Raw genomic sequence first — 24,518 nt, 5'->3', positions numbered from 1 at the left:
AAGCCACTTTGAGCTCCAAGAGGAGAGTCCCTTGCCATCTTTGGCAAGAGTGATTCATCAATTAAAAAAAAATTCTGGAAAGAAACTAAGATTCTCAGGAGTAGAATCTGTAAGAAATCTTGCTAAACTATTAAAGTACAGGAAAGTTCAATTATCACTTGAGAATCAGACTGAACTGGAAGTATTTGTCTTCTGTGCACGAGGACTAATATTCTGAGTGCCATAATGTTGCCCCAGTGGTATTCTTCCTGTTAACTCAATCCAAGAGACAGAGGAATACCATTAAGAAGTCTATTCCTAACCTAGACGGTTCTTTTCATTTCTAATTATCCCAACTTTAGTATTAATGTGTCAATTAATCATCCTTTAGAAATTTGAAAGTCTGCATTATCCTCTGATGTTGACATGCAAAAAACTAATGAAGATCAACAAGAATAAACCATCCCCAAAGAATCCATCTTAGAAATTTTAATATTTTTTAGAGAAGCCATAGTGAGTTTATTGAAAAGTTAAACTCACAAATATGTATTTTAATTATTTTGGTAGATAATCATAACTTTTGGACTAGTATGTATGTAACTTTTCAATAAACAAGCAAGTAGAAGCCACTTACTATGTTCTAAAAAAGAATAATTTTATCAATTAAAATACAATCCACAAAAATTAAGCTTTTGAAATGAGATGACATTAAGGTTCACAATAAAATGGTAGGTAGAAAAAATAGGCATCCAGTACTATGTACACTATGTGACTCATATTTTGTAAAGATAATAGCATTGAAATATATCAAAATGTTAGTATTAGTTATCTCTTTATTAGAAGAATCATTGTTTTATTTTAAATATTTTTAAATTAATCAAATCCTCGAAAATGAGATTTTGTTCTTAAAAGACATAGCTATGTTTCTACCAAGTTAGCCTGACATTTTAATAAATTATAAATTAGTTTAAATTTTTAAGTCATATTCTTTTTCTATAAAAAAGGATAATTTTATGTTTTTACCTTGTGAAAACTTCCATAAAATAATGTCTTCACTTCATCTGTGTCAAATGTAACAGTTTGCACCTCACCTCTTGTATCCTTGTTAAAGAATGATAATGTCTTGCTAGAAGCTGTAACCAACACATAATTGTTATTAAATCAAACACGTGGCATGCTTTATGTTGAAAGTATTAACAAATAACTCTTGCTGGAGAGATTTTAAAAATATTCAATCATTTAAGTTAAGATAAAATGTAATTAGAATATTTACTGACATATTTTTAAAACATTAAACATAAAATAATACATATAAAATTATACATCAAGTATATATATATTTACTATATATATTTTTATATATATATAAAAGTATTACATAGCCTGCTAAAAATAAATTTCATCTAATATTGAATTCAAGAATAACATTGTATATGCACACCCAAGATATTTATTATCTAATAAGAACTAAAACTTGTAAAGATAATAGCATTGATATGTATATTATATATATATAAAAATATATATATACATTTATATATATATAAATGTATATATATATATATTCAGAAGGCTCTTAAAGAGACGGAAAGAGAAAACATAATCAAAAATACATATGCCTGTGCCTTAGTATAAGATAAAAATCCTTACGATCTGCAATCACTCCAACTTGTGGTTTGTAGTCTCTATCTGTGATTTGCCAAATTGCAAAAGGGTCACTGGGAGTTTCTGGGAGAAGTCTGAACAATAATATGATCGTGTATGAAGAAGGGAGTCCATTTGGGTGTAGATCTCTGTTGGATAAAACATAATTGATTAATTAGTATTTAATAAGGATTTCTCACCAGAAATAGAGGATATTTTAAATCTTTGTATGATAATCTCATTATCAGTAGTATTAGAATCCATTCATAATAATCTGGCTACATATTAGAAGCGGGAAAATTTAGGAAACACATCAAAAGAACACTAAAGATCCATGACGTAAGTAGTTAATAGATTATTTATATTTATATTTTATAAATATATATATTTGTATATAAATATATGTATATTATAGATTATTTACAATCTGCTAAAGGCACAAAAGTCTGGGAAATTACCCAAAATTCTTTTATTCTACTATTAAAAACTGTTAATATCCTATTAATTTTTTCTAGACACAAAGATGATTATAAATTATATAATAATTTTAGAGATTTAGAGATAAACATTCTATCTATGGATGTAATTTAAAGAGAATGAATCTTATTAAATACACTTAATTTCCAATGTCAAAGGTATGAGATCATAAGGCTTAAGGTTTTAATTTCTCCATCCCTAACTCTAATCATTTTTACACTTCCAAATTCCTCCCTTGAAATTAAATAAATCACATAATCTCCAGAAGCTCGCATGTTCCCAAAAATAAAACCAGTAATAAATGTTAAGGCCATGTACATGTGCAAACGTTTAGTGATAATAAAGGATGTGATTCAATTAAAAGGAAGTGTTTCTTGGCTCTAAGTCTATTAGACAAAAAATGTGGTCCCGTGTGTTCTTCCAGAGTTGAGTCAGTCATTGTTCTGGGGGAAGCTTTGAAGTAGGTAGGATTGATGGGTTTCTGTCTGAGACCATTTAATAATACTTTCTTCCTGAAGGGAGTGAAAAGGCTTTACTTATCAACTCTTGGACAGAAAAGAAGCTATTCCTCCACAGTCTTTGACAGAGAGCACAGAGTATCTCTTGGGGTTTCATGTCCCAGTACCACACCATTGGTATCTCTGGGATACAATGCTGTTCCGCTTCTTGAAACATATGTTCTGGGCAAGCTGACATGCTGCCTTTTGTATGTGCAAATACCTTCATAATACTCCATGTTAAAAATATTACCTTTTCCATATATCTCTCACCCAATCTATTTTTCTCCTTCCTCCGTCAGTGAGTGCTTATGAAAAAACCTCTAATTGCATTTATGCTTCTTTGTTTCAGCTTCGTTCAGCCACAAGCTCTGACTCTTGAGAACACAGTAGGCTGTCGTAAGTTAAAATGTAGGAATCATATCTTGTGGTGACTGAAAGTTAAACACTGGGAATTAAGGGTTCACTGACAAAGCTAAAGCTGTGAACCAACATGGTTAACCATGAAAGAGTTAGGAACTTCCAATGCGGTCAAACTACAACAATGTGATCTGTGCTTTCTTAAAAGAAATTAGCTTTGGTTTTAGTCTGAATTTTCCATCAGCTTTCCCAGAGCATTTCAAATTTCAGACATCATTTTCCGACCCTGTCCTAAGGTTCTGAAGGCTTTATTTCTCCTTGTTCTTTTTTCTCCATAAGCAGCCAAACACATATTTTCAACATTAAAGTGTTTTAATTCTAATGAATAACAAAATACATATTTTAGTTATGATACCCAGGTGCAAACGTCCATGAAGTAAAATAACAACAGCTAGAGCTACCCAATAGATTGCCAGAGCACTGGCCAATAAAAACTAACCACTGTCTGTCTGATCTTAGACAAGCAAAACTGCCACAACATTTCATCTTCTGGAGACCTGAAACACTAGAAAGAATGCCGGCTCCCATTCTGCACTTACTCCATTCAGTCCCTCTGCACCACAGGGAGAAATGTTCAAAATAATTAGTTGCCTTCCTGTTTAAAAATAATTCGTTGCCTTCCTGTTTTGAAGAAGGTTTAAATCTATAATCCTCGACTTAAACCCTAAAAGGTCTGTAATCCATAATATTACAGAACCAGGATGAGATTCGTGGGTCTGAGAATAGCAAGGCTTAAGTCCTAGTCTCCTAGGGGACCCGATGGAAGACACCTGACCCAGCCATATTTAAGGAAACTAAACTGAATCATCCATAAGGAGACTTCTGACGATTCTAAAGTTTCTAGCTTCTAAGAAATCAGCACAAATTGTAAGAACCTCCATAAAGTGTCAGGCCCATGAAAAGAAAAGGAACCTCCTCGCAGTCCCACTTACGCTGTGGGCTGATTGACAAAGGCGTTCTTCTGAAGCTTGTAAGCTGAATAGCTGGGGAAAGACCCTGACTCCAGAGAGACTCCTGGTACAGAAGCAAAATTCTTTTCTGTCAGGTTGTATGCTTCAAGCATCTTAAAACCTTTACATCAAAAAAAGAAAAGCAAATATTGAGATGAGGTCATTTTTTTTTCAGGTTTTTTTTTTTTTTGGATTTTTTAATTTTTTTTTTATTTTTTCAGCATAACAGTATTCATTATTTTTGCACCACACCCAGTGCTCCATGCAATCCGTGCCCTCTACAATATCCACCACCTGGTGCCCCCAACCTCCCACCCCCCACCCCTTCAAAATTCTCAGATCGTTTTTCAGAGTCCATAGTCTCTCATGGTTCACCTCCCCTTCCAATTTCCCTCAACTCCCTTCTCCTCTCCATCTCCCCTTGTCCTCCATGCTATGAGGTCATTTTAATGATTTTATTGCTTAAATCCTGAAATAAATTAGTTCAAGGGTATAAAGTCTTACCTGGGGAGGTGTAGCCATCCAAATAAATGAGAGGGCAACCTGCAATGCACAGTGCTCTGTAAGTACGATTCATTGACACGATATACACACATTATACACACACAGAAGTCAGCTGTGTACGTGTACCAAGTAACTGCTGAAAGTCAGCTGTGTACGTGTACCAAGTAACTGCTGATTCATTTATAAGAAATAGCAACAATCTACCCTTTTTAAAGTTATTTTTGTACACTTCCATTGTGCGGTAGAAATTCTAGTACTGACTGGTATAATCAATGTTTTCGGAAATTTCTCCAGTCCAAGTGGGAATTTTACAGTGTTCTTATGAATAGTAAAATAAAGTTAAAGGATTTTAAAAGGGAAGTCAATAATTAAAATATAATTTAAAAGAATTAAATTTTCAGATGTTCTTCAATAAAGAAGCTTCCTCCCAAGAGATTTTATTTTTTTCATTTTATTTTATTTTATTTCTTTGCAGTGTTCCAGCATTCATTGTTTATGCACCACACCCAGTGTTCCATGCAATACATGCCCTCCATAATACCTACCACCAGGCTCACCCAGCCCCCTACCTCCCTCCCCTCCAAAACCCTCAGTTTGTTTCTCAGAATCCACAGTCTCTCATGGTTTGTCTCCCCGCTCCGATTTCCACCAACTCACTTCTCCTCTTGTGTGTATGCAAAGGCAGGAGAAGTTTGTCCCTATTTAACGATCTTTGCCATGCCACTGAGCCTCATGTTGGCTACCAAACACCACCTAACAGTGAGGAGTGTGCCGTAGTTTTCACCCTGGAGCCCCCAGAGCCAGGGCTACCTGGGGTGGCTTTCAGGACCCCCTGTTGTTCAACGGAGACAACAGTACTTCCAGACCCACTTCCCCCAGGGCAGCTCCAGGCAGAGCTTCAGGGTAAGCTTTCATAGTAAACCACTGGTGTTTGTTGACTATTGCCACCTCTACGGGGAGTCTGAGTTTTCGGTAATGCTAAATAGGGGGAAATATAATACTTGTAAAGCACAGCTTTCGCTAGGACCAGTGGTCTGTACTAGTCATAAAACTGTCTTCAAAATATGATATCCCAAGAATTAGCGCTTATGGATGGGGAAGAGGATAAATTGAGTGAAATAATTAATCTTCGGTCCTTCACTGTATTTTAAAAGCTGAACTTGAAGTCTTGGCAAAAAGCAAAAAATCTACACCCAAAAAAAAACAAATGAGAACCAAGTGCATCTCTATGGAGTGCACACACAAAGGTCAGTGTTTTCATTGCTCCCTTGAATTACGGATGTTGACAGAACAAATACCAATTGATTACTAATAGGGAAAAGCTTCATCTCACAGAAATGCTTCTATAAATGCATTTCTAAGCTGAAGATTAATTTACTCAAATGTCATAGCATTGGGATGGTGGGAAAAGGGTATGTTAAAATATTTCATTTCCATACAAGGAATATTACATCGTCAAGGCTAAAAGCAGACCTGTGACAAACACACATTCAGCACAATCTCAGTAGGAACAATGACTCATCATATTCCCAAGTGATTTCCCCAGAATCTATTTATGCACAGATTTGATCCCATATAGGACAGACAGTTGTCCACTAAGCTGTTATCTTCCACTAAGCCGTTATCTTTCCAGAACAGGTGAGATTGTGGATCCATTTGGACCATGACTTACTTGAAGTGGCAGTTTCACAGACAAAAGTAATGAGGTTGTCCTCAATCTTCTCAAAAGATTCAAAGTCATCAACAATGAATACGTGCCGTTCGCTGGGTTTGCTGGCGATGTTGGCAAGCTCGTTGTAGTCAACGTCAGCCACGCCAACTACGAAGACACTGAACCCTGCAAAGCAGTGGTTATAGAGTGAATTACATATCCCTTTCTCTGTCCTTTGTTGTTTCAGCAATTCAAAATAAAATCTTTTCAGAAATGATGCTGTATTTTCTCAGTAGATACAGCAAGTCCTTTTAGTTGACATAAACTCTCGTTAATAAACATGTACTTCTCCCAGGTCTTCCTATTTTCTGGCTTAGAAAACTCAATTAATGGGTTTCCTAAAATAAAATCCTATCAGTTAAGAGAAGCACATTTTATTTTTTTTTTATTTTATTTATTTATTTATTTGACAGAGAGAGATATCACAAGTAGGAGGAGAGGCAGGCAGAGAGAGAGAGAGGAAGAAGCAGGCTCCCCGCCGAGCAGAGAGCCCGAAGAGGGGCTCGATCCCAGGACCCTGGGATCAGGACCTGAGCCGAAGGCAGAGGCTTTAACCCACTGAGCCACCCAGGCGCCCCGAGAAGCACATTTTAACAGCAGAAAGTGGTGTACATTTCCTCACAGAGAACACAGTTCTAATATACCCACCCATTCCAAAGCTCTCTTAGGCACTATTAACATTTCAAGCTTATATAATTTGGAAACCAAGAATGGGCTCATTTTAAAATTTGAATTCTTGAAACTGATATTCTCAATAAACTCAGGCACAAAGGAGGCACTCTGGCCACTTTCAAAATGGAATCGACAATTCTCACTGGCAATAAACTTTCATTTATTTAGACTAATACAAATAAACAAAGAGTCCACTCCAAAAGCTTAATTTGAAAGTAGAAAAAGCAGACTATATAAGAAGTCAGTTCTCTAATGAGATATGAATAAGGTAATCCCAAATTTATTATTTTTTTAAAGATTTTATTTATTTATTTGTCAGAGAGAGAGAGGGAGAGAGAGCGAGCTCAGGCAGACAGAGTGGCAGGCAGAGGCAGAGGGAGAAGCAGGCTCCCTGCTGAGCAAGAAGCCCGATGTGGGACTCGATCCCAGGACGCCGGGATCACGACCTGAGCCGAAGGCAGCTGCTTAACCAACTGAGCCACCCAGGCATCCTGGTAATCCCAAATTTAAATCAGCCAAAACCCCTAAATTATAGATATCTCCTTAACATAAAGGCAAAAATTTATTTTAAAAAAGTCAGTGCAAAGAAAACAGTATGATTTAGCACTAATCATGACTCATATTTTAGTCAAAGAATCATGTATATGCAGGTGACAAATTCCATATAACAAATTATTTTGCAATTTACTACAATAGATCATGCACAAAATAGAATTCTCTCCAAGATATATTTACCTTGGACTCTACCTGGGGTTTGGAATTTGGGGTTGTGGAGAGTGTGAATGCTGGTAAGACCGCATTTCATCTCTACTAATTCTTTTAAAAAACAAATCCAAGGGGAAGTTGTTAGCAGGATGCTATCAGGATATTTGATTTTTAAGGTCTACCCCAAAGATGTCTTCCTGAGGCCTCACTATACTTCCTTTCAGCAATCTGCCTTGGGTCTGCATCTGCAAGGATGTGCTAAAAGATAAAGACTTCCTTATGTTTCTCCTTGCACAGGGACCCAGCATCAAAGTTCACATCTGCAGGAAGCCTGCACTAGAAGCATCCTCTAATTGCATTCCATAGCCTTCCAGCCACTATGGGGAAGTTCAGTTTGCTTTTTCACACACCTCAAGTCACATCTTGAACAAAGACATACACAATGTCCCTTTTGAGCAATCACTAAACCATCCATGATTAAATATAAACTAACATTTCAAGGGCACAGAGTCCAGAGTAAAGCAGAACAGTAAAGTAAAAGTAAAGTGAAGTAAATGCAGCGGTTTCATCTTTTGCTATCATTCCTGAACATGTAAAACATGTTAAGATAATGAGTGCAATCACTAGGCATCAAATTCATGCCTGTGCTTACCTGACTGCTGGATGACCAAAGCTGCCTTTTTTACCTCATCCTGTGACCGACCATCTGTGACCACAACCAGCACCTTGGGGACATTCTTCCTCATGCCGCTCTCCCAGGTCAAGACCTTCTCCTTAATAAATGTGAGAGCCTTGCCTATAGAGTGCAGCATGGAACATTTTAGTGTCAGTTCAGCAAAAACTATCCCAGTGCCATTAGTCACACTCAACTGATAAGAATCTGAATAATGAAATGTGATAGTACACCCAGTTCTACCACTCCCAAAACTTTGGAAGGTGAAGGTCTACATACACTTTGATAAACTGTACCTGTTCTTGTGTTGCCTCCTCTGTACCTAATATTCTGGAGGGCCCCCAAGGCTTGGGCCTTGTCATTGTATGTGTTCAGCTTGAACTCAGACTTGACCTCATCACTGTACTGCACGAATGAGACCTGAAAGGGAATGTGGTCCAAGGTGAGGTTAAGACACCTCTTTTTACATTTTAACTTTACAGTGTGGCTCCTCCTGCTGTTGAATGGGGAAGTGTCTTAGAGCTAACAGAATATTATAATCTCCTTATAGCTAATATTATAACACTGACTACTATTGCCTCATTAAATTCTCTCATTTCTACTCTTTGATGAAATTGCCAATAACAGTAACATTGTAAATATGCTATAGTCACATGGTAACCACATCCTTTCTCTAGGATGTAGAAAGGGATGGGTAAAGCTGGGGAAGAGTGACCTCCCAGGATTAGATATGGGAACACATCATCTGGAACTCAAATGTCAGCAAAGCAATTGGTTCTCAGCCAACTGCTTCTTCTTACCACAAACTTAGTAGAAAGAAGTATGATTTACTGGAAAGAATACAAGCTTCATAGAATTCAGTGGGCTCAAATCCTGGCTCTGCCAATTGGTAGCTATGTGACCTAGGGCAAGTTCTCTGCATCTCAGGGCTTTTGTTTTCTTATCAGTAAAATGGAGATAATTATACTTAATTTCTGGAGTTGTTTAAAGGACTGATAATCATATATAGAAAGTAGCTGGCACATAGAAGTTAATAAAATACAGTACTTATTTTAAATTTTTACTTTTTATCAGAAATCTCAGTTTCTAAAAGGATGAAAAAAAGGGGCTTGGTTGCTAACAAGTTAAATTAGGACTATAACTAACTAGCTTGAATATTTACTCTTCTTGGGTTGCATAAATGTTCACAGGATTATTTGGGGATTTGAAATTTGTACATTCCACAAAAGAAGAGTGATTTGTTTATGAAATTATTTGTGGCTTCTGTCAAAATCTCTTATTTTCATAATCTAGAATGCCATAATGACCAAGTACAAAATGCCACACACCCACTCCAGTCACTATTCATCGCTGAGTCCTCTAACTTAACAGGGCATGACAATCAAAATGCATTTAGTTTCCAGAACATTAGATGACCTTTTATGGAAAAAGTATCATTATCAAAAGTCTTAAGCAGGAAGTCAGAGTAGGAATGCCCTAAAATCTCCGAAAGGAGTATCATCTAGCCAAGAAAATACCTAGAAGAGGGTTTATGTTTCTATTGGCCATTTCCACCCAACTCCTTCCCAAAAATACATGATACATGTGTTGAGAAAATCCTAAATAACAGAAGCCAAAACATAGTTTATACTGAAAAGCCTTTTTTTTTAAGAATTATTTAATTATTTGACAGAGATCACAAGTAGAGCGGCAGGCAGAGAGGTGGGGGGAAGGAGGCTCCCTGCTGAGCAGAGAGCACGATGCAGGGTTGGATCCCAGACCCTGAGAACATGACCTGACCTGAAGGCAGAGGCTTAACCCACCTAACCACCCAGGTGCCCAAGCCTTTCTACGTTAAAAACCAATATTCAAAAAAAAAAAAAAAAAAAAACCCAGCAAGACATTACAAATGAATAGCCACCTATGAAACAGTACCTACCTGAATTCCAGCAGGACTGATTTCATCAAAGGCTCCCACAGTATTGAAGATGAATTTTACAACTTTATTAAAATTATCATCCCCGATACTCCAGGAAGCATCAGTCAAGAATACAATATCTGCCTTGGCCCCTTTGCATACTGGGAGAAAAAAAAAAAAACAAAAACAGAGAAACCCCAATTCTCGTGAAATATTTCATTCAAATGAAGTTACAAAACCAAGAAATGTAGCCTGAAACCTCATTACTCAAAGTGTAGTTCAACAGCAGCAGCATCTCCTGGGAGCTTCCTAGAAATGCAGGATCCTGGGCACTACCCCAGACCTCCTGGTTCAGATTAGCAACAAGATGCCTGGACAAATCACATGCATAATAACGGTTGAGAAACTCTAGTCTAACTAGCCCTCAACCTCTGCTCTGGAATTACTCTATCTGTTTGGATACATTATGCAAATATAGGCTCTTTCCTCGCAGAACTATTCAAGTGGCTTCAAACAATGGGTGAGGAGGAAATCAAATGAAAAGCAACAATGTTCAGAATTTAAGAACAGCCATCAGTGGGCCTGGAGATTTTGTATGTAATTATCAAAAATTTGGTGCAAATAGTGTCTTTTCATTTGAAATTAAGTCACTAAAATTATACAGAGGGAAGAAAGGGAAGGGATAAAATAATGTCTTTGATTTGAATTTTTAGACTTGGAGGGTTAAAAAAATTGAAATTTTAGTATATAAAAACTTAACATGTACACTATACAGCAGCAACAGTAAACCCTAATGTAAACTGTGGACTTTGGATGAAAATGATGTATTGGTGTAGGCTCATGGATTGTAACAAATGCACCATTTTGGTGCTGGATGTTGATACTGGGGATGGCTGAGTGATGGGGCTGGGGAGGGGGGCCCACAAGGATACATATGTGACTCCATGTAGTTTCAGCTCAGTTGTGCTATGAATCTAAGACTGCTTTAAGAAGTAGAGTCTATTAAGAAAAATAAAAATTAACATTTTTAAGCCAAGTTTATTTACTGAATTTCTTTCAATAGTCTAATTTAAAGAAACCCATTATTATTTTACCTTATAATAATAATAATACATTTGCCCTGTATATTATTTTATCCTACAAGAATACTTTTGTTTTTTAATTTTATTTATTTAATAGGCTTAATAAAGTTATAGCTTTCTAGAACCTTAAAAGACTAAAGAAAAATACTTTAAAAATATGAAGTTCCTTCAACTAAATGCTGAAAACAGAATGTGGGCAAAGAGCAAACCAGTAGTTAATCAGCTTAAACTTAATCTGATAAAACACTGAGAATTGCCCCCAAATTACTGAGAGACCAGACTTATTAGCTCAGCATGTCTTTTTGCCAGTTCACTGCAAGTGACTAAAGTGCAAACTTCAGTGAATGAGCATTTTTTAGCTTTGTGCAATCCAGGGCAGAAGCCAGGAATTCCAAAGCCAAAGGCCCCAGGGGTAGGTTGAAGATACAACCAAAACAGTTCACAGTGCATCAGGAGAAAGAAATGCCCATCATGTGACTGCGGACTCAAAGTATCACTACACATTAATCTGCAAAACTAAGGAAATGGTTCCAACTGAAGAGATATAGTTTATGACTGATTTCATAAACACCAAAATGGGCCTGAGGGAGGAGAAGAACAATTACTGATAATCTTTTTTTTAATCTAAAAACTCTTCAGCAAGAATAGTAAATCAGAAATACCCTATATCAATTGGAAATCATGTATAGGCTCCATAAATAAGAAGGCTATAAATCCTATCAGCCGAATGTACTGCCACTTACCATCCCGGGCAGGTGGAATTGTGGGAGGGGGAGGAGGCGTGGGTGGCTCCGTAGGGGCTTCTGTTGGTTTTACAGCTAGAATTTTAAAAAAATTAGAAGGATAATTAGAAGAACATAGAAGGATAATTAGAAGAACATAACCTGTACAAATTCCATATCACATATCACATTTTAAGAGCAATTTAAGTCCTAGATAGCAGACCAAGTCTCATTGACACTAATAGACTGGAAATTCTATTTTATCCAAATTTGGTAACATTGGTAGTCATTCCAACACTGACTACAGCTGCAGAAAGCAAAACCACGACTCAAAGGACACATGGAAGGCCTTTGAATAGGGTCAATGAGTAAAAGTCACTACTATTGGTGCATATTCTGCTTCTCAATGCCAGCTAGAACCACATCGCCCTCCTGTAGCCTTATCCTTAAAATAACACCAACTCTGTAACAGGGAAAACATGGATTTGTTAAAGAGAAAGGTCCTGAACCAGCCACAGATTCCTTCTTCATAAATCTGCCATCTTTATAATCATTACTGTGGCCCATAGGGAAAGGTGGCTAAGCAGGAGTCACTTAAGTCTCCCTCACCTAGAACATTCTATTCGGAAGCCTTACAGAGACTTTCAGATTCCTCAAAAACTTACTGGTATGTTCTTTGACAGAGACTCCCGGTCCCTCGAGATTCGGTGTCTGCACAAAAACAGTGACGCCATAATCAGCGTCTGGTGAAAGACCGGTGAAGCAGTGACTGGTTTCTGATCCACGCACTGTGATTTCTTGTCCTCTGGTTCCTGATTATGACAAAAGGAAATACCAGCGTCACCATCAGTTATATCTAAAGACATTTTTATATATCATTTCATCTCTTTTCCTGAAGCCTAAAATGTTATTACTATGTGCTCCAGTTCTTTTATTTTTATTATTATTATTATTATTATTATTCGATTTTTTATTTTTTTGGCACACGTACCATCAGCAGGGCTTAGTTTTAGCCTGTAGGAGGTGGCTGCCCGGTGAGGAGACCATCTAACACAGAATGTATCCCATCCAACCTGGTAAGTTTTCAGATCTGTCACATTTAAATACACTACAACATAAAGAAAAAAAAAAAAAGAAATAGATTTACTTCACAAATAAAAACAAAAAAGCATACTCTGAATCATAACAATTTTGAACTTCTACTGTGGCTGAAAAAAAAATGCCTAAATTCTTAGTATGTCTCCTTGTAAGAAACTTATATGAAATATACATGGAAATGTGGTACAGCTAAAACAGACCTCTCTTTCTATCACTAATTTTCAAGGGAAAGACATTCCACATAGTTCCACTGGACACTATAAATGACAAAGATGCCTTATGTAAAATAATAAGATATGTTTCTAAAGAGCTATTTTCTAAGTCCTTAAATAGTCATTTGGTTCTTGTTGACAACAAAACCTGTCTTTGGGCTGAGTCAGTAAATGTGGCATTTCTATGAAAACTTTCAACTGAATCAATGTATTTAGGTAATACAGATTTTAACATCATATGTCAAAAAACCAAATAGCATTCCAAATCTAATTTTACGATAATTCATGGATAAATCATAATTTCTATACTTTTTGTCTTTCAACATTCAAAATATCTTATGAGATATAAAAATACCTCATCACATACATTTTTGTGTACTTAATTATGTTCCTTATATATTTGTTTGGCTGGACAAGAAAGAACCACTCACTTAATGCTGAAGAAACATGCATATGTTAAGAAGAAATAAAACTGAAACAGGCTGACCTTGCAACTTGTACTACATTTTTCTTACAACCATGAAAAAGATATGTGACTCACAGGTAGTGCCTTGATCCATCAGGGGGACACTGAGTCCAGAATCATACTGAGCATAAACATTCACATCATAGGTGGTGCTAGGATTGAGATTGTGTAACGTGTACGATGTCATTTCTCCAACAAAAGCTTCCATGGGCTCATTGGAACCTTGAATAACAATCACAAAAAGACAGAAATATTCCACACCTAGTCTCAAATTTTCTTTAAAATCAAGTAAGTTATACTCAAATGATAGTATGAACACCATTAATTCCACAATCCATTATGTACTTGCTCACTGTAACACACATTCCATTACATGGTGAAAAACAAAACTATAAACAGAGACCAAATTCTTCACCTCTTATTCTCAAAATATATGTAGCATAGTACCTAGAATGTAGTAGATATGTCATCAATGTTCCTTTAATGAATAAACTCAATCAGACAATTAACTACCCTATACCTTCAAGCCTCTTCTCTAAGCCCCATTTTGGCAGCATGGTGCTTTGCACACAGTAGGTGCTCAATTAACATTTTTTCCAATCTGTCGTAGTGGTGATTTAAGAGCTTCTGTCTGGTCCTCATGCCTCAAGTTCGGTTACTGAAGGTCCCCCCAGTTACCAATACCTCCTCCTTCTTTCAGTTATCTCTCTTAAGGCCCACGTTTCCTCTCTTGTCATCTCTCCTTTATCTCTTCCTAGCTCACACACTTGCTGGGTGCATGGAAGAGACCCTGGTGAATTTGGCACGAAGAGAATTTTTCCTCCATTTTGCTAAGCATATGGACAGAACATAAAAACAAAGATGGGGCGCCTGGGTGGCTCAGTGGGTTAAAACCTCTACCTTCAGCTCAGGTCATGATCCCGGGGTCCTGGGATCGAGCCCCACATCAGGCTCCCTGCTCAGCAGGGAGCCTGCCCCCCCCCTCTGCCTGCCTCTCTGCCTACTTGTGATTTCCGACTGTCAAATAAATAAAATCTTAAAAAAAAACAAAGATAATAAATCAATTAATCAAGGTGGTATCCATTTAGGTGTAAATGTCAATGGGAAGTGGAAAGCAAGCCCAGCAGAAATAAACTAAAATGCATATGCCCAAAATGGAATAACAACTTGACTCAATGGGAAAATACAGAAGTTTATATTGATTAAATGTGCAATATTTCACAATCATAATAACATCCAGAATGTCTGGACTCAGATTCCGTTAGTATAATTTTATGAACCAGGACAAACTTTTTAATCATGCAGTTTGAAGGGAGTCTCATCTACACCCATAGTAACAATGACACTTCAGACTATTGGTTTAGAACATTATTTCCAAAAATATTGTCTCTGGTGGGAGGGGATTCAATGTGACAATGGATCAAAAGACTGTAATTAGCTCCCTCATAAACAAAGAGCTCTCCGATGCATTTTTATGATAATAAAGGTGATTCCTTACCCACTGGCTTATACACAATTTTATATCCAAGAACCGGAGAAGGTGAAGGATCCCAGGATACCCTGAATCTCGTGTACCATTCATCAGAGATGTGTATGTTTTGAGGTGGAAGCAGTCCCACTGCAAGCAAATATTGGCACACGTTATTGACCTTTCGCTGACACACAAGGAGAGCACAGAACTTCATGAGCACTGATTATGAGTACTGATAGTGTGGTCCCATGAGCATAACTTAATAAAATCTTACAATACCCTCATCCAGAAAACAATCTAAAAGTGTTGAAACGTTCAACAGAAAGCTTACTAGTTTTCCAAATTCAAACAGCAACTCAAATGGACTCAGGAACTGATGAGTCCCAGAGCTGTTAGGTTATATAATGCAGAATTACAGAAACTACAAGAGATCTCACACCATTTTTAGCATGTTATAGATTATAGATTGTTAGAGCCAAAAAGCAATTTAGAAACTGTCTAGTCCAACGACCTTATCACATAAATAAGATTTGATTTGCCCAAGACCACACAGCTAGCTGTGACTAAAATGATGCTCATTCCCAGGACCCTTTTGTCCTCCCCCAGCATAAACCTAGAGCAAATCCTCAAGCCTCCAGAGGTACTGCCTCTAACCCCACACCCTTGTAAACCAATGTTAGGCAGCATGCTGACTCGTCCCTGAGTTATTTATAGCATCACACAAATAAAGAATTCAACTTAAGAACTTTTTTTTTTTTTTCAAGAGAAACTAGAAATGGCTTTGGCACATCCTAGAAAAGTCAAGTCTGGTAAAAAAAAAATTTTTATATATTTTGATAAGCACAAAATTCTAAAACATGTGTTTCCCCCAGAAAAGTACCACAATATATTCTAAAACCTAAAGGAATGTGAAAAATGAAATGTTCTTCCATTTAAATAATTTTGAATCACTAAACTGAGTCTCTGTTGACTCCGTCCTGTAGACAATAAATATCAATAAATATGTAACTTCCTGGCCTTTAGAGACTAAGTTAAAACAACCCTAGTCATGCTTTTCTCTTGGGAGCTTTCAAATGTCACCTCTCCCAAATTCTGTAATATCAAGATTATTTAAGCACCAAAAGAGTTAGAGCAACCAAGTGTAGCAAGGATCCTGAAACCATTTACTTAAGTGGATTTTTGCAGAGTGAAGTGGAAAGAGGAGCACCAATACTGACCAGTAACAGAACTCAGACCTATAGCCCACCCTGCCTTTATGCTAAACCAGTGACTTTCAATCTTGGCTGTACACTAGAAGGCAAGCAGATCCACGCTACACCTCAGGCCAGTTCCATCAGCATTCTGGGGGTAGTACCCAGGCACAAGCATGTTTTAAAGCTCTTTTGGTGATTTCAATGAGCAACCAACTTGGAGAGGCTTTGCTCTAAGCAATAAGAAAATGACTCCTGTGTAAGGTAGAAAGGGGTCTAAATGCCGATAATTTTCTGTAAATTACTTGGTACAATAGGAAAAAATAGAAAAAATTGTAAAGACAGAAGATGATTTTTAATCACCTTGCTTCTTTATTTATGGCTTAAGATTCTATCAGGATAGTGTTTTTCTGTTGATAATACATTGGCTGAGTTAACAACTACCTCTTTCACTAATACTACATAAACTAACAGAACTAGGTAATGGTTTTCCAAAGGAGAAATAAAACTATCTCAAGCAAAGCAGAATATGCAGATTTTTGTCTCCTCTTTCTTCTTATAGTTGACTTTTAAAAAGTTAAAATACAAATTCTGTTCCCACGTCATTTTTGCCAAAATTCAAGGTTTAATGTAAATGTTAATGCAGTATTAATGGCGTATAGGGGATGCATTAGTAAAGGCAAAACTTAAAGATTATAAAAGGGATAAGACACTTACTGGTTCTTCCATTTCCTGTTAGATGGCCGCCATCCCCATCTTCATATACCGCAATAACCGTAATTTTATACGGAGTATCAGATTGTAGCGGCTGCAGCATCACATTATTCCTTCTGCCTGGGACTGTGGTCTGTAGGGAAGTTAAATTACAAATGAATTATCAGCCAGAGGCCTTCCAGAACAAAAAACAATACTGTTTTATGTATTTCTATAAACAGCAAGGTTTCTTCATGCTTTGCTTCTGTTGTACAATGCTCACGTCAGCAAGGTCTACACTGTCTCTGTGCAGTGCATGAGAATGGTCTGAGAGTCAGAGATATCTGAGTTCGAATCCCAGGTCAGCCATTTGCCAGCGTTGTGACCTAGCATCTCTGGAGGAAATGGGGAGGATGAAAGGTAAGAATGCGCACGACAGCTGGGCACACATTACCGACTACTGCAGCACGCAGCAGCCCTTCGTTTGTCTCCATCTCCCATCGGTGGGTTACATTTCCATGCATTCCTGCAACAAATAGGCACCATGCAGCCACAGTGGGCCAGGCGTGGTAAGAGCTGTGGGAATGCACTGGTGAGCAAACACGGACTCCGAGCCTGCCCTCGGGAAGATCAGCTTGACTGATACTAATCAGGTGGAAAAGATGAAAAACAGGAAGTGAAAGTATGTTCAATTACCTCCATGATGAGAAAGTGAACCAGATAAATCTCTCAATCTCTCTCCCAACCTTATGTTCTACTTCTACAAACAACGTGCCTCACTTATCACCAGTGATTCCCAGCATAGAGTCCCCTGATTACAAATGGTGAATTGGGGGAAGAAACTATATTTTTAATGTTTTCAGAAAGTGGGAGGAAGTCGAATATTTGCCCATGGCAAAGCTGAATAAACGTTAAAATATCAGCTTCTTTGCTCTGGCAAAATAAGTGTGGTGAAACTGTTTATCTCATTTTGAACTAAATGACAATTGCATGTGTTTCTGATGAGTAAAAATGCAGGTTTGAATTAAAGCTTAATGTATCAAGTTCAAATAGATGAAACATAATGTAGAGATGACAAAGGGGGGATGATCCAAGAGGGTCTGTGGCAAAACGGTTGTAAACCACAGACCTAACTGCTTTACTATCAACATTTTGTGTTGACAATAATTTTGGCTGACCTAATAACACCTCAGCTAATCACTACACTTATTAAAGAGTGGTATTTCCATGGATAACAAATGGATATGGGTGATGAGGCCTATGAGGAAGCTACAAGAAACCTAAATCTGGTTCTCAAGAAATAGTGTGACACACAAAAAGTTTGAAACTAATCTGAGAGCATGTATATTCCAAAACCATAATAAATGATGTTAAATATTTATATAATTATTTATATATATAAATAACAAAAAATGTTAAATTTAAAGGAAAGAGACATCAGTTAGCGCTTGAATACTTAAGGGAATATCTTGTAGTGAAAATAAATTTAAAGGAAAGATAGGATGTGGATGGTCACGTCTTTTGAGCATTAAGTAGCTCAGAATATTAGGTATCATGTCTCACTAGACCTAGTTCCTATAAATAAAATTAGGTGGCTAGAAATATGCATTTCATGCCATAAGACAATTTTTCAATCTGTCTTTAGAACAGAAATGGGCCCAAAGACATTGATTCTCTATAACGTGGGGGACCACAATAGACGCCTTTGGGTGTTCCCAATATTGTGTCAGAGGAAGTCATATAAAATGTGACTGTCCCACAATTACTCAACTGTAATCACAGCACACTCCCAAACTAAAAACCTTAATTTCACCTTCCAACCAGGTCAGAGTTTACAAAATGCTCAACTAAATGAGAAGTGGACTCACATATTCATCGATGGGATCTCCAACAGTGGGAGAATAAATGATCCTGTATTGCTGAACTGGGCCGTCGGCATGATCCCAGGATACAGAGAGGCTGTTGGTTGTCTCCCCAAAGACTCTCATATTTCTTGGTCCACTTCGTGGTACTAAATAAATAAAAATACAATCAAGTTAGTTGTCTGTCTGTGAGCATGGTGGACATGGGGGTGGCAGGAGGGATATAAAAGAATTTTCCCCTGGTCAGATTAAGGAAGTTACTTGTGGGAGTTTCAAATTCATTAGGATGTTTACCCCCTTTTGATAAAATATATACCTCCTCTGGTTTCAGTGGGAAACCATAAACAAAGTGCTACATTTCAGAGCTATGGCTATGTGCTGAACTTTCAGTAACACTGAGCGAGGTGCCTAAATATATAGACTGGGAGAGAAAGGGAGTATTTTAAACTACTATTATATTAAACTACTATTTATAACCACCTCCTGTTTAATGAAACATAGAGACCCAGCCCTCACATTTCTAAAGTTCCCGCTTGGTGACAAGACTCACTGCAGGGCAAAAAAGAAAAGCCCCTCCTTACAGCTTAAGTCCCAGATGAGAAAATGGCCGACTGCAGTTCACTCAGCACCTATGGCAGTCACGGGCCCAGAGCCTCAGCCTGGAATTTGAATGTGGAGATGCCCAGGCGGAACCGCATGCCCAGGCCTACCCTTACCTGTACAGAGGTGGAGAAAGCTCTCACCACCATTCAGTCACCACCCACCTCCCACTTCTCACTCACTCAGAAAAGCCCTGCCAACCAAGTTACAAGGGAATGGGGTGGGGAAAGGATTTCTGCCTCACGCGTTCGGCCCTGGCCAGGGCTGGGATTCCCCTCTCCATCCGAGTAGAGAGCTACAATGTTCACAGAATAGGGTGTGTCGGGAATCAGCCGCTCCAGGTGCACCGTGCGCGTGTTTCCTGGCACCACAATCTGGAGGGGAGGAAATGCCAAATTCTGTTCAACAGCAACTCAAATGCTTATCAAGTCTTCTATTAGTCAACATAATAACATTTATAATAAAAAGCTGAGCCTAGGCACGTCAGAAGCTCACTACTATGCGTCCTCATGAGATCTGACAAAGCCACACCATGAGATACGATTTCTCCTTAGAAATTCCCCCTCCCCGCAAAAAAGTGAGTTCATACTCACTAAGGTAATAAACTTACTATGCTACGCTTAGTAGCTTCAAATATCTCCCCTTTATGTTTACTGTGAAGATTCTCAAATACAACATCCAGGGCTCATGGTAGTTACCTACAGAGCATCCCAGATGTTAGACACACATAAGAGAAGGGATTCCCCACACAGGCTAATAGGGAAGAAATTTTGTGTTAAAATAGAGAACCACTCCACAAATGGATAACTGCAATGTTGTCCGAATAAGTCCTGCCAAATACAGGGATGGGCAAATTATTTGTTTATCTTTGTTTGCCACCATTGTCCATATTTATAAAGACATAAATTAGTCTATCAATTTACTTTCCCTGAGGTGTGTTAAGTCTACTCTTATTTAAATTAGTAATTCCTGATTTCTACATTATCGATCTACTTATAAAACTGAATAGTACTGGGAAGGGAAAATAAACTGGACAATCTGTAAGGTCAGTGAAGGCAAACGTTAAGATGTTTTCATAAAGGAGACATTTCTATGTTACAACAAAAGCCCATATTGAAAAGGTCAATCAGTGATTTGCATTTACTCCTGGGCTTGTTAACTCATACAGCTAATTTGTATTTTCCAAAAATTCATATTTTCCAACTACCCCTGTAGTTAGTACACCTGCCTTAAATCCATAGGAGCGACCATCTAAGCATTACTGATTGTCACATTTGTGAGTGGCATTCTCACAGGCCAGCGAACAAGACACAAGAACAAGACTAGGTTCATCTGGAAAGGATGCTTCCAGGAGACCACAGGCCACACTGACAACTGACTTACTGTTCTGGCCCAGTAGCCAGGGCCAGAGTCACAGGGGAATCTACACAGATCTCGGACTGAACTCCAAGAGGACAAAATCACTTACAGACTCTGAGGGTCTCGTGCCGGCCACAGGAGAATATATGACGCGATACTGCTGCACAGGCCCAGGCGCGGGGTCCCAGCGGACATCGAGGCTATTTGGCGTCGGATTGTACACATGGACATTCCTTGCCAGCCCTCTCACCACTGGGGAAAGAGAAGCCCACACATATTTTCTGAAATCTGTTTATATATGTCAAGTTTTCATGATCACTTTGCTAGGACTTACACTCTATAACAGGATAAAACACTGTCCTCCTTCTACTTCTAATTATCTACAAACAAAAGCAGATTAAAACTCTCCAGATCCAAACTTAGTCTAGGTTAGCCATTTATGGCCTTTGTCTATACGGAAGCAAAGTTGGTGCCAATAAGAACAAGCTAGTAAAAGTAGTAGTACTGGGTTGGCCATAAAAGGACAAAGGATAAGGGACAGGAAAGTGGAAAAGAAGTTTTGGTTTTCCAACACAGATAATGCAGAGATAGAGAAAAGAGATTTTGCAATATCTGCCTTTGAAGTATGAAATGACAACAGCTATGACAGGCAATGAATTTTGGACAGTGGGGAAGGTATGTGCTATGGTGAGTGCTGTGAAGTATGTAAACCTGGTGATTCACAGACCTGTACCCCTGGGGCTAATAATACATTATGTCAATAAAAAATGTAAGTTTTTTTTTTTTAAAGGGGGAGAAAAAGAGAGAAAAGCAAAACCAAAAAAAGAAGAAAAGAGAGAGAGAGAGAGAGAGAAGGAGGGAGAAATAGAACACACACTCAGTTCTCAATTACTTGCCCCACATGGGACTTAGAAAAATATACAAATTAAATCCATGTATTAACCCCAAAGTCTACTTGAGCCAAAAACATCATCTTTCTAGAGTACTGATCTTTTACCTGAAGAAGCCACCCATACTTCCTTCCTTGTAGCCATCAGCAAGCATATTTTCAAAGCCAAAGAAATTCTTTATTAATATGCACAAAAGCCTTAAGCAGTACTACGAAGAATGAGAAAACCACTATAAACTCGTTACTCAAGATGTTGACAGTAAATGAAAGCACACAGAATTTTGATGACCAAAAGCACTTCATCAGCAAACCAGAGAAATGCACAATCATGTAATGCAATAAACAATTCACACCCTGAAAGCCAATTGCAAAGCACTGCTTCACACAAATGTATAAAGCACAAAAGAAAGCAAAACGAACTTTCATCGGTGAAAGAATGATTGAAATAGCAGACTGATGATCGTATGCACATTCATAAATCCTGATAGTGTCATTTCAGAAGAAAAATACCATCATAAATATGTTATTTCAGACATCAAAGTGTTAACAGTTGGTGGTGTCTGGAAGATAAACCATGGTATATATTTATTTTATCATTTGTGATTTTCCAAATTTTCTTAATCGGCCTATGTGGCCTTTATAATGAAAAAGCTAAATTTTTTCTTCCTTCTCAACTTACATGTCCTCCCAGTATCCGATGTGCGTCCTCCATCACCTTCAGTATAAACAGGAACTACCGTAACGGTGTATGGGGTATCCGGCTGCAGATTCCTAAGAATGGCGTAATTGGTATTCCCAGGGATTGGTACCTAAAGATTTTAATAAACACAAAGCACTTGATTTGAAAAACTTGTAAAAGAACTAATACCTCAACCAATATAATACTCAAAATGCTAACTCAAGACCCAGTCAAGAAGCAAGTTCTGTCATAGTGGGATATAAAGATGTGCACTGTATGAACTTTTACAAGAGGTGATAAAAGACTTCTCTAGAACCCTACACTCACTCTCAGATCCCCCTTTAAAATTCTGGAAAATGATTACTTCTCTCAGCTCAATTCTCCCCTCCATCACCCAGGCACTAAGGCAACAATCTATGAGCCTCTATCAGGTTCTAGTAAATGAATACCAACTCTTTCAGCCCTAAAGCAAATTGGTTGACCTTTTTAGCTCGCCTTTTAAATCATTCGGCTACAGTTTAAATAAACATGGAATTTTCACTCCAGGACATAATTACCAGTTCTTCTGGACCACCTGCTGTTGGTGCATAGAAGAGCTTGTACTGACGAGGGTTTCCCTCTGCATGGTCCCAGCGAATATTCAAGGTGCTGGTAGAAGGGTCATACACTCTGAGGTTCCTCACGGTATTCAGAGGTTCTGTAATGCACAGAAATCCCATGACACTATGATCCTAACAGCCAAGCACACTCAAAATGCAGGTTCCTCCATATTTCCAAGGCACCTCAAACATGGCAAGGACCCCACATTGGCCCCCCCTTCAAATATTCGTTGAAGTAGTGAATAAATAAAAGAATGTCTGTGGTAATCTGGTACATGTCTCCTCTCCATGAGATATTTTGGTCCCAGGGTGGTTTTGGTTTTTGTTTTTAAAATCCTAGAAAGTAATAACTGTCTTTCTCCATAAACAGAGACCAGTAACTCTGAGCAAGCATATTAAAAGCAATTAATATCATTTTTTAAATGCATTAAAATTTGATTAGCAAAACCGTGTCACCCCACTTTTTCCAAGTAAAGATGGGATTCTGTGGTCGCTATTAAAGAAGCTACAACGGCCTGGTACTTACTGGTCTTGCCTCTCCCTGTCATCCGACCTCCTTCGCCATCAGGATAGAGGGAGGACACAGTAATGGTGTAAGGAGTATCAGGCTTCAGTTTCTGCAGGACCACACTGTTCTGCCGCCCCCCAATTGTGGTCTAGAGAAAGATAAGGGTAAGTGTTAGCCTTGTTCTCTCGGTCTCACTGATCTGTTAAAGCTCTTTCTACATGGGAGCTGTTTGAGATACTGGCCAAAATCTGGAAACACATACCACACTGAAGATTTAAAATATAACTTATGGTATAATTTTAAATGTAAAGTATGCACCTTAAATCACAAAAGGCATTCTAAGCCTTAAACTGGTGACCTCAAAAAGATATTCCAACTTGCTTGCCGCCAGCACAGCATAATTTCATCCAAAACACATTTCATGGACCTCTTCCCCAAAAAGGCATTAATCATAAGTGAGCTAGAAAGGAGTTTTAAGATAGCAAAGAATTGCCAAATATTAGAGGCTCCACATCATTTGCTATTATTTTTACTTTTTTATAGAGGTTTTTTATTTGCTTTAGAGAACACATTAAAATGATTCAGCAGAAGATCTAAAACTTTGATGTTTCCCCCCCAAAACTGCCATTCTAACAACATTAGCTGTGCAACTATGTGACTAGACCGTTTGCCAGACCACACTCGGGGCTGGGGTTCCCAGCCATCTCTATGATACCAGCCTTGTGGTATGAAGATTTTCAAATTTCCTTCAATTACAGAATTTGAAATTTTTTATTCACTGCTTAAGGCCATCTAGCTATCTTGTTGAAAGAAAATTTGTATGATTTGTTAACAGTCTACTGAATTCAAATACTTATGTGATACTAATTAAAATCATATGAAAATGGCACCCTGCCCACAAAGAGTGAACATCTGGATGGCTGGACATGTCAGTAACAGTCCAGATGTTTCCAACTTAC

At 37.9% G+C, this 24,518-nt stretch overlaps 1 protein-coding gene across 2 annotated transcripts in view; it reads right to left on the bottom strand.

Moving 5' to 3' along the window:
* Nucleotides 1–24,518, bottom strand: part of COL12A1 (collagen type XII alpha 1 chain) — a 119,238-nt gene that overhangs the window by 26,668 nt on the left and 68,052 nt on the right. For both annotated transcript variants that reach the window (XM_047733615.1, XM_047733616.1), the window contains exons 32-51: nucleotides 23,578–23,707; nucleotides 23,010–23,149; nucleotides 22,453–22,582; nucleotides 20,994–21,136; nucleotides 19,770–19,899; nucleotides 18,932–19,074; nucleotides 17,088–17,217; nucleotides 15,208–15,327; nucleotides 13,785–13,931; nucleotides 12,925–13,041; nucleotides 12,599–12,745; nucleotides 11,955–12,029; nucleotides 10,151–10,290; nucleotides 8,529–8,652; nucleotides 8,212–8,355; nucleotides 6,144–6,308; nucleotides 4,472–4,510; nucleotides 3,950–4,088; nucleotides 1,630–1,772; nucleotides 1,003–1,112 (exon numbers count right to left, since the gene is read on the bottom strand). In XM_047733615.1, the coding sequence (XP_047589571.1) occupies nucleotides 1,003–1,112; nucleotides 1,630–1,772; nucleotides 3,950–4,088; nucleotides 4,472–4,510; nucleotides 6,144–6,308; nucleotides 8,212–8,355; nucleotides 8,529–8,652; nucleotides 10,151–10,290; nucleotides 11,955–12,029; nucleotides 12,599–12,745; nucleotides 12,925–13,041; nucleotides 13,785–13,931; nucleotides 15,208–15,327; nucleotides 17,088–17,217; nucleotides 18,932–19,074; nucleotides 19,770–19,899; nucleotides 20,994–21,136; nucleotides 22,453–22,582; nucleotides 23,010–23,149; nucleotides 23,578–23,707 (2,556 nt within the window). The remainder of the gene's footprint in view (nucleotides 1–1,002; nucleotides 1,113–1,629; nucleotides 1,773–3,949; nucleotides 4,089–4,471; nucleotides 4,511–6,143; nucleotides 6,309–8,211; nucleotides 8,356–8,528; nucleotides 8,653–10,150; nucleotides 10,291–11,954; nucleotides 12,030–12,598; nucleotides 12,746–12,924; nucleotides 13,042–13,784; nucleotides 13,932–15,207; nucleotides 15,328–17,087; nucleotides 17,218–18,931; nucleotides 19,075–19,769; nucleotides 19,900–20,993; nucleotides 21,137–22,452; nucleotides 22,583–23,009; nucleotides 23,150–23,577; nucleotides 23,708–24,518) is intronic.

Source organism: Lutra lutra, chromosome 6, assembly GCF_902655055.1.
Source record: "Lutra lutra chromosome 6, mLutLut1.2, whole genome shotgun sequence".
Lineage (NCBI taxonomy): Eukaryota > Metazoa > Chordata > Mammalia > Carnivora > Mustelidae > Lutra > Lutra lutra.
This window is presented reverse-complemented; position numbering and strand designations above follow the sequence as displayed.